This window comes from Varanus komodoensis, unplaced genomic scaffold (genome assembly GCF_004798865.1).
Source record: "Varanus komodoensis strain SLA01 unplaced genomic scaffold, ASM479886v1 scaffold30, whole genome shotgun sequence".
Taxonomy (NCBI): domain Eukaryota; kingdom Metazoa; phylum Chordata; class Lepidosauria; order Squamata; family Varanidae; genus Varanus; species Varanus komodoensis.
The window spans coordinates 678,568-689,069 of record NW_025335762.1 but is presented as its reverse complement, the minus strand read 5'-3'; the positions used below and the strand labels follow the sequence as shown (position 1 = coordinate 689,069).

General features: G+C 54.5%; 1 protein-coding gene across 1 annotated transcript; it reads right to left on the bottom strand.

The window, feature by feature from the left end:
- Window positions 1–726: 726 nt before the first annotated feature.
- SH2D6 (SH2 domain containing 6) lies at window positions 727–2,424 on the bottom strand. The gene is made up of 3 exons (XM_044437364.1): window positions 2,333–2,424; window positions 1,002–1,160; window positions 727–843 (listed from the first exon to the last, which is right to left on the bottom strand). The coding sequence occupies exons 1-3, from the start codon at window positions 2,405–2,407 to the stop codon at window positions 727–729; spliced, it is 351 nt and encodes a 116-aa protein (XP_044293299.1). The 5' UTR covers window positions 2,408–2,424.
- Between the last annotated feature and the right edge of the window lie 8,078 nt (window positions 2,425–10,502).

The following is a 10,502-nucleotide window of genomic DNA, read 5'->3' as shown; positions in this document are numbered from 1 at the left end:
GCAAGTTCTCTTTCAAACTCCATCCACCTTCTGCTCCTGAAGTTCATTTGCTTCAGCACCTGGTTCTGGAAAGGTATTTTAAAGACAGCTACACAATATCAGGAGGCTACAAAATTCATTTAACTTCTCTCTTGCCCAGTAGCCCAAGCTCTCTGGGCAGTTCTGGCACAAGAACCGTGTGGTGCTGGCGACACAGCTGTCCACTGAGGTTGCCTGTTGAACCACTGTTGCTAAGCTGCAAAGGGGTGAGTCTGCAGCTGGATGGGTGACACATCTGGAAGCGTAGCAGAGGGTTGGACCTGAAGGCCTTGTAGGCCCCTTTCAAATCCACTACTATTCGATTCGATTGAATGGGCAAATGGTAGAGGGTTATGCGGTACATTTTCCTAACTGTGCTGAAAGTTACTGCTAAATTAAGTGCCCTACATATTGGAATGTTTTCTGCACTGCGGCTGGAGAAGCACCCGCAGTACTGATCCTTCCATGCAATGCAATCAAGCTGAAAAGACAGGCTGAGCAGGGTGTCCTTCAAAGGGCTGGTGAGGCTCTTCTCTCTCCTGGACTTTTGTCTGCGTTGCTCTTGCAACACAACGGGAAGGGAATGGAGGAGGGCAGGGATCTGCCTGGCCTTGCGGCAGATCAGGGGACGGCCTGGTGCCCGAGGCCGGGCCGGGCGTTCAAGTCCGCGTCCACCCGTGTCCCGTGCTGGTCTCTGGGCTGCGGCCATCAGGGCTTCACCGGAAACAACAAGCAGGTCTTCTCCTTGGTGGCGGTGTGAGCGTCGATCAGCACCAGAGGGTGTTGCGAGTAGTACTGGATGATGCTGGCAACGCTGTCAAAGAGCTGGCAAGGAAAAGAGGAGGGGGCAAAGATCAGGGCCCCTCCGTTCCTCAAAGCACCCGCTTTTTGGATTCAGTTTTCCTGGAAAAAGCTGGAAAATACCAGGGGAATGATTGCAAAGCACGTAAGACACAGGGGCCAGCTGTGGCGCATGCACCCACCTCCTCGTGCTCTTTGCCGGCCTTGCCGAGGGTGTACTGGCTGCTGTCCATCACGCAGCGGATGGGAATGTTGTAGACGTACTTTTTGTATAGCACGACCAACGTGAAGGGCTGGCTCCCACCCTGCCGGGAGCTTTGCCTCACCACGTAGGCGCCGTCCTGACATGCGGGGAGAGGAAAGGGCACTAATGTTAAAAAGACATGCCCTTTTGTGGAAATACAGTTATCTGACACTGAATGCATTTGATTTCCTCAGGATTCTACCCAGCCCACCATGAACCCCGATAACGCAGGCCAGCATCGTCTCTGTGCTGATCATGGTTCGTGCAGAGTTGTAGCTGTCAGGGCTAGGAAAAAACACCCGTTGAGAGTCCGTATGATCAAAAGAACATTCACAGTGTATTCAGACGTTCAGGAAACATGGCATCTGGGCAGCCCCCGGAGGGGTCAAAAAGATGCTTTTACAACCTACCAGTTATGTACACAGTTTAGGGGAAGGCTGGGGATCATGTAGGCAGCTTGCTAGGGTGGGCACAATACAAAGAGAAGAACCTTCAGGAGAGGCAGGCAGGGCTGAGGTGCGCCCCAAAGGTCAGGCCTTTCAGGACAAGGACATTAACATGCACATGGGAAGCAAGCCTTGCAACATGGATTCACGATCACAGAAACAGAGCAAGTCAGAAGGGGCCTCCTGGGCCATCTAGTCTGACCCCCGGCTCCAGCCAGCTCTGCTCATGACATGCCCTCCATGTGCATGTCCAGCCTATCCTTGAACACCCGCACCTATGGGGCCCCAGCCACCTCCCGTGGAAGCCCATTCCACACCCTCGGGGTCCTGACTGTCAGGAAGTCCTTCCAGGCATCCAGATCAGATCGGGAATCCGTTCTTAAGCCTAAAGCTGCCCTCACAAGGTCAGGCTTTCAGCTGCCATATAATAGCAGAGCTTTTGCTCTTTCTGTCCCGAGACAGCTGCAGGTCTTTGTGTTCTGAGGGTCCCCAAGGCTGGTCCAAGGCACTCCAGGAACTGAATGGGACCAACCCTCACAGGGCTGTGCTTCTCCCACTTCTGCCAGCTTGGGCTCATCAGCAGCGCTTGAGCAGCGCCTCCTGGCCCTTGGGACTTAGATGGACCCGTCTCTTGCTCTGCCAACTCTTAGCAGAACTGCACTCCTGCCTCCCGAGGTGGCCACTTCCCCTCCGCCCTTGGCAGGACCTTGGTCTCCGAGCATCTGTAAGCTGAGCTCTCAACCATCCAGCCACACCAACCAGACTTAAGCCATTCCCCCAAAGCCACCGTTTGCTGGCTGAATGACAAGGCATGCGCACGCACCTTATTAAACTGGAGGAGGGCAACTTCAGCCGTGCGCCTGTCGCAGTTCCCTGCATACCAGGCCTTGTTCTGCATGCCGGAATCCTGAGGAAGAAGAGCGGGGGTGAGGGGGCACCCGTGCAGGCAAAATAGCTGGAGAAAGCCCCCACTTTCAACCCTGACCAGCAATGTTCAGAACACTCTCTTTCCCCCACCGTGGAAGGTCTCACTTCCGTGCAGCGGCTGGGGCCAAGATCCCTGCTGGAGAGAAGGCATGTCGGCCCCGTCATCCTTCTGGCATGATTCCACCTGGGATCAACCACACACAGGCTGCCCGTTGCTCCACGCAGGAAGAATTCAGAGCGATGAAAAAGATTCCACCTTTACCTGCTGCTTTACAAAGGTGAGCAAGGCAGCAAATTCTCCAGCGCCATCTAAATGCTCACCTCTAGCAGGGATTTCCTTTTCAGGTATCCACCTAGAAAAGACACGATACTTCAGGGGTTTCCAGACTTTGCCCACTGTGCAGGAAGGCATATGAAGTTTTGGTAAAGCCTTTAGCGGATGATCAGCTATCTTTTCTTTCATCACCCGCTCATTGACAGATTCGGGGTTTTTTTTAGGAATGTACAAGAATTCAGCTCCGTTTTGTAAGTGTGCATTGTGGCAACTCTGCTTAGGCCCGAGTGTGAATTTGTGCAAACCCTTCCAAAGGGCAGTCTGAGATGGTGATGTCGGGGTGCCTGTTTTATTTGGGGTGCACCAGCAGGAACCGGGGAGGGATAAGTTGCTGCTGCAGCAAGGAAGATTTTTCTCCCACACAGAATACATGTAGCAGGTGTGGAGAAGGCAGCTCTCCAGATGATTGGGACTCCAAAGCCCAGATGCTTCACCCAGCTTGGCTAAGGTCATGAATGCTGGGAGCCGAAGTCCAGAACATCAGGAGACTGGCTTTCTGCTCACCCCAATGCCATAAAGAGTTGGATATAGACCAGTCTTCCCCTGCCACGACTTCTACTATCTATAGCCTGACTGGAAGTGGGGGACCATAGGAGTTGTAGAAACATAGAAACAGAGCGAGTCAGAAGGGATCTCCCGAGCCATCTAGTCTGACCTCCGGCACCAGCCAGCTCCACTCACGACATGCCCACCATGTGCATGTCCAGTCTATCTTTGAACACCTGCCCTGATGGGGCCTCAACGACCTCTCATGGAATCCCATTCCACACCCTCGGGGTCCTGACTGTCAGGAAGTGCTTCCTGGCATCCAGATGGAACCTTGGCTCCCTGAGCTTGGCTCCGTTGCTGCGCGTTCAGCCTTCCTCTGCAGGGGAGAACAGGTCTCTACCCATCTCCATGTGACACCCCTCACACACCTGTATGTCGCCAACAGATCCCCTCTGAGTCTCCTCTTCTGCAGGCTGAAGAGACCCAGTTCCCTCCGTCTCGCCTCATACGGCACCCCCTGCAAACCGGCCACCAACCTTGTGGCCCTGCGCTGCACTGACTCCAACCTGGCTATATCCTTCCTGTAATGCGGGGCCCAGAACTGAGCACAAGACTCCAGTTGCGGGCGCGCCAGAGTCGTATAGAGTGGTAGTAATACCTCTAGTTGAGCACATCTGGAGTGCATCATATTGGAGAAGGCTGAAAGGAGAAACTTGACTGCGTGGCACTTACCCTCTGGTGGGTTCTCAGGAAGGACCTGGGAAGAGAGAGCAGGTTGTGGGAGGCGGGGATTGGACCTTCTGTCACGGAGGCCCAAGACTTCTTGCTACCTGGGGCTACGAACAAGGTGGCAATGCTTCCCACTCCCGGCGCACAGCCTGGCTGGACCCCCAGGAGAATCTAACATTGGGCAGGGGACAGCCTGCCCCTCTGCACCTGGAGGCAGGAAGGTAGCTGTGAAGGCTACAGAGCCGGGGCAGGTTTCTCCTCTGACGCCGTGCTCCTGCTCCCGGGAATATCATCAGAGGCCGTTGACTCACTCCTCTTGGGGGGCCATCCCCACATCCATCTGCCCACACAAGGCTTGCCCCATATGTGCACCCCCCCCCCATGAAACAAAGCAAGTGTAGGACCTGCATGAATATTGTCTGGGTGTGGACCTACCGCCAAAGCCCCCACAATCCTTCCCAGAGAAATGGGAAAGATTTTGGATCACGTGTGCCGGGCCGGTGGGGATACCATGCCAAGCCCAGCCTGGCATGCTTACCTGCGCACCACCCTACCTGGCTTCCCTGTGAAGCATCTCCTGCCTTGGACAGCAGCCAGAGGAGCTGCTCTTCGAGGACTAAGGCACGTCAGCTATTGCTCACCTTCCCCAACAGGTGAAGCGAGGGGAGGGAAGCAGAGGCCACAGGGCGCGTTAGCCCCCGTCAAGCAGGCTGCGGGATCCGCATGGCTGCTTAAATTCACATCGTCCTGCAAAAGGGGCCAGAGACCTTCCCTTCCGGATACAAGCCCCCTCCCCACCCCGTCCCACAGTGCTTTGTACTCACCTGCTGGGGCCCAGGTGAGAAGAACTTTGGCCTGGCAGGAGAGGCAGGGGACACAGAAAGAACAGGATTGGAGGGCAGTGACTGACACTAGCTTTCTAGCAAGCTAGAGTGGTCATGTGTCTCCTTTTACTAGGGGCAGTCCTCTGTTTGACAGGCAGCTGGATGAACGTCCCTTATTTTGGAGGTATGAACCCTTTAAAGTTATGGAATACACTCCCCAGAGAGGTTTGCCTGGTGCCGAAACTTTATTCTTTTTGGCACCTGGCCAAAACCTTTTTATTTTCCCCATATTTTAAGGTTTAGATTGTTATTTTAATTGGGGTTTTACTGTATAGAAATGATGCTGTGCTTCCCTTTGTTTCATTGTAAGACCGTTCCAGTAGAGGATGGTATAGAGAGTTTTAAATAAAATAAATATATTTCTAAAACTCCACCTGGAGCTAGCTGCCCGTCAAGAGCATGTGCACAAGAGACAGAGCAGAGCGGCCCAGTGTTGTCCCCAGCCTTCCGCACGTCGGCGCAACGCCCTGTGCGGCACGGTTCACGGGCCGTGGGAGCCCGTGCACGGAGCAGCCCCACAGCCTGAAGGCGTTCCTTAGCCTCCCTCCTTAGAAGTCCCCCTCCCCAGGCACATGAACCAGGAAGGGTCCGAGTTCCCTGCAGCAGGGCCTGGACAGGCCGACCCACGGCTCCTTTAGGCATGGAGACTCCTCAGTGCTCTGCAGGCCCGCAGCTGCCTCTCAGGATTCGGCTGGGGCAAATCCTGGCACACGGGCCGCAAGAGCCTGCCACCCACTTGGGCCCCCCCAGGCCCACGCAGAGCTGCCCACAGCGGGACAGCAAAGCTTCCCATTCCGTTCTGCTCAATGCGCACACCGTTCTGATGGCCGCGCGCCAACAGGCTTACTTTAGAGATGCCGCCGTGCAGAGAAGGGCGAGCCAAAGGCCCGAGGGCTGGAGCAGCTTCCCCATGGAAGGCACGGCAACGTCTGGGACTACTCAGCTTGGACAGAAGGAAGGGAGGGAGGATGTGATGGAGCAGCACAAAGGTACCACGTGGAGGAAGCAGAGAGAGCGGCTTTGCTTCCTCTCGCTCACCAACAGAACCCGTGGCCATCCGGGGCAGCTGAAGGGTGCGAGATGCACCTCAGGCGAAGAAATCAAGAAAAGGATGCAAATCGTTATTTCACTTGTACTCTGCTATACTAGTCTGAAGACTCTCCAACGGGGTTACAATGTGCCTAGCGTAACCTCATTAAGCCAGGGGCGTTCAGCACCCCAAGGTGGCCTGGAAGCACCAGCGTGGATGGCTTTACAAGGGGTTTATTTATTTAAAACCTTTATATCCCATCTGCTCCCAAGGTCTTGGGGCGGTCTTACAAAAAAGCAGACTAGAGCACAGCATCCAAATAATTTCTTATATAATGAAACCCCACAATTACATTGATGGAAAAGGCTCTCCATGGCTGCTACTAGTCCTCATGATTGTGTCCTGCTTCGTTTCAGAGCCAGGATGCCTGGGTATGCCAGTTGCGGAGGAACATGGCTGGGACGGTGTCAGCCTTGGAGGTTCGTACACGCAGCTGGTAGCAAACTGAGCCAAATGCCTGGACTAGATAAGCCTGTGGTTTGATTCAGCAGGGTCTGATGCGTTTAAAAGAGGAGAGTGCAAAAGTTGACTTGAAACTCAGCATTAAGAAAACTAAGATCATGGCATCCGGTCCTATCACTTCCTGGCAAGTAGATGGGGAAGAAATGGAGGTAGTGACAGATTTTATTTTCTTGGGCTTCAAGACGGGGACTGCAGCCAAGAAATTAAAAGACGCTTGCTCCTGGGGAGGAAAGCTATGGCAAATCTAGACAGCATAATAAAAAGCAGAGACATCACCCTGCCAACAAAAGTGCGTATAATCAAGGCTATGGTTTTCCCAGTTGCAATGTATGGCTGTGAAAACTGGACCATAAGGAAGACCGAGCGCCAAAGGATTGAGGCCTTTGGATTGTGGTGCTGGAGGAGACTCCTGCGAGTCCCTTGGACTGCAAGGTGATCAAACCGGACAGTCCTAGAGGAGATCAACCCTGACTGCTCTTTGGAAGGTCAGGCACGAAAGCTGAAGCTCAAATACTCTGACCACCTAATGAGAAGGAAGGACTCATTGGAAAAGACCCTGATGCTGGAAACAATTGAAGGCAAAAGGAGAAGGGGGCAGCAGAGGCTGAGGTGGCTGGATGGGGTCACTGGGGCAGTGGGTGTGGGCTTGGGTGGGCTCCGGGGGATGGTGGAGGGCAGGAGAGCTTGGAGCAATGTCGTCCATGGGGTTGTGAAGAGTCAGGCGCGGCTTTGCAACTGAACAGGAAGAAGAAGTTTCAAAGTAAGCCTTGCCCAATTCCCCAGATTTTGTCCAGCAAAGGATGCACACACCCCAAAAGGGTTGCCCATGGAGGATGTGGAACATCGGCCAGCTTCCTGCACTTCTGGGCTACATGCTTTCTGTGCCAACCGGGAATGGAGAACAAGGGAGGAACACCTCCGAGACATTTCTACCCAAGAGAAATCCACACGGGGCCAGGGCGGTCACCCTTCTGGACCAGTGGAGGTCCAGTGCAGCTTAAAGTGCGTGCACAGTGGATGCAGTCGGAGATCAAGCCGCAGTTCTGGACCATTTACAGAGGGTGGCGTTCTTTTTTGCTTTATTTCCCGCCCAGCTAACCGTTTGCAGAAAGGACACGCACTTCGGTTGCTTCAGCGGGCGAGCTGGAGCCACGGGCACTGAGCAAGCCAGCCATCTGCAGGACTCCGAGGCTGGAAGGAAACCAAAAGAGAGTCTGGCTGAGGCCAAGAGTGGATTCCGGCCCCCTTGCATTGCATCTGCTTGGCACCAGGTAAAGTCAACGGCTTCAGGCTCCCAGTATCGCTGGTCAGCCGCTTGGGCCAAGCTGCGTCATTCGTCCAGCCCCCCCAGGTGTGGCCGAGCCTTTTCATCCCAAGGGCTAAATTCTGTTTCAGGGAAGCCATTCTGGGCCCTGGGCCACATCCCAGTGGTGGGCAAGGTCAAGAGCCACCCTATTTTAGCAGAAAGCTCTGAGAAGGAACCACACAAAAGCCACCAATTCAACAGTCAGGAGAAACGGGCGTGGCCATTTGATCAGGCCGAGTAGCGCCCGCTTACCTGGACAGGTAGTGGCTCCCCAGGAGCCAAGCTCAGACATTGTCCCATCTCCTGCTCTCTAGTGCTTTCACCAGGGCATGCTGGGAACGGATCTGAGGCTCTGGACTTGCAAAGCACGTGATCTACCACTGAGCTGTGAGAGGAGGAGGAGGAGGAGGAGGAGGAGGAGGAGGACGAGAACCAACAATGAGATGTGTAGCCACAGGGAAGTGCCTCACTTGTGCTAGGCTCGCATTCCACATAGACGGCCTCTTCCTCCACGGGCTCCTCCTGGCAGAAGGGAAGAAGGTTTGGGTCGCTGAGACACTGATAAGACGCTTTGCCCAGACGTCTCCTCTCCAGCCCCCATCAGGACCACGTCACACGCGCCGGCATTCCTTCCTGCTCACGAGTGGCAATAATAGGAAACGGGGGACATTTCGCAAACATGGGACGCATCTGTGCTTGGTGGGATCTTCGTTACCTTGTCATCTGTTGGGGCTTGGAAAGGATCTGCAAAGAGACCAAAAGAGTGACAAGAATCAGGGCTGTGGCCAGCACTGAAAAGTGGCAAGTGGAAGATGTCAGGAATGGAAGGAACACGGAACTGCAGCAAACCCCGCAGGCTCCAGCTCCAGACCGGGTTTTTAAAACTTTCCATGGGGGCCTCCAGGTGAGGCGTTTTCCATGCAATTACCCCGTCCCATTCACAGCATTTTGTGAGGTTTCCCTTCCATTCATGACCCTCCATTTTCACACTTATTCTATTCTCTTTCCTTCCAGGGAAAGATGGAAAAGCTGTGCAAGGTCAGCCTCCTCCATTCTCACAGGAGAGGGACAAAAGGGGTGTTCGGAAGGCTGGGAACTATAAGACAAGGGTCTGGTCAAGGGAAGGGCAGCTCATCAGCCAGAACATGAGATTCTGGTTGTGAGAACTTATCTGGGACCTTCTGAGGATGATCGAAAGCATGGCTTTCTCCAGCCAGCTTTGTCGCCATGCCCTCAGACTTGGCTGGCAACTCAGTGGTGATTCTATGTACCCCTTGTGGCAGGACTGGCTTGGGACCCAGCAGGGGCCAGGACAGGCAGAGACTCCTGCCAGCTTGCGAAAGGAGGCACCTTGACTGGTCCTGTTTGCAGAGCTGCAAAGACAAGATCCCATCAGTGATCCAGGTGGGATGCAGGAGGCCACGCTGCTCCCGGTCACAGCGCAGTCCCTTAGCCATGCTGCGATTAAGCAGCCGCTCCCTGCGAGCGATTGGAAAGCATGCGAACCAGCCCAGCAAGATGTCCCACCATGAACCCTTCCTCTGACCTCTCTGGACGGCCTGGCAGCTGAACTCCTCCTTGGGGCCAACAGGTGCTCCAGGCTTTGGCAGGGGCTGCTGGGCAGAAGAGGCAAAGGGGTGTTAATACCCCTGCTTGGCATCGGGCTAGCAATTTGCGGGTTGGGAGCTGTTAAAATATACGCTGACAAACTGAGACAGGTAACTTAACAAAGGCAGGTAAAATAAATGTGCACACACAAGACATATAAGCCAACTTTATGACTCCTTGTTTTCCTAAAACACACATGCAACTTGTTATCTTGCTCCAGCATATGACACGGAAAGCATCTCCATGGAACCCATCTCCTCTGCAGCCAGCTGTTAATATGACACAAATGGTATTTCACACTTGGGTGGTGCCTCATAAATGGTTGTGTTATGCACCCGGTGATGTGATGTTGGTGCCTTTAAAAACCCTTTGCAGATGTACAGTTGGTTGGTCATGGCCGGGCACTGGGAGAGGGGCAGCCCCAGAAGTTCCCCAGCAGGCGCCTCTGGGGTCCTGCCTCCCCCCCCCCCCCAGCGCAACCTGTGTGCCCACCCGCTTCTCCTCTGACCAGACCATGTGGCAACGGCGGGAGGGGGGTGGATATGCTAGGGAAGCCTCCACCTACCTGATTCCAGGCTGTGCCTGAAAGAGACTTACAGGGACGCAGAAGACACCTGCCTGAAATCCTGCACAGTGATCATCTGTCGGCCATTCCCATCTGCCCCAGAAAGTATGGCCAGTGACCCAGGATGATAGGAGCTGCAGTCCAATTGCCAGCCCTGAGACCGATGGCTGAGGCAGCTTCCCAGTGCCAGCCTAAGACATTTTGCTGCCTGAAGCGGAGGCCAGATGTGTCCCTTCCTGGCACCAGCCCCAAAGCTGTACAAAAACTCTTGCCGCACCGCTGAGGCACGGGGTGCTCTCTTGAACTGCCCCCAAAGCAGGGCCAGTCCTGCAGCTTCCTCTGTTTCAGCAAAACGAATCTGCTTCCCGCTCCACAAACAGAAAGAACCTAAAGGCAGAGTGCGCCTGAGCACGTGGCACGTGCTCCCTGGCAGGATGGATTCCGGTTCTTTACAACAGACATTATGCAAAGTAGGTTACTGAGGCAGAGTGTTGTGTGTGCAACCCCTCCCTGCCCAGGTGTGGCACCTGGACACGTGCTGCCAAAGATGAAGGTCGGGCACTTTGGCCGCCCACGCTCAGAAATAGCCGGGCCCTTTC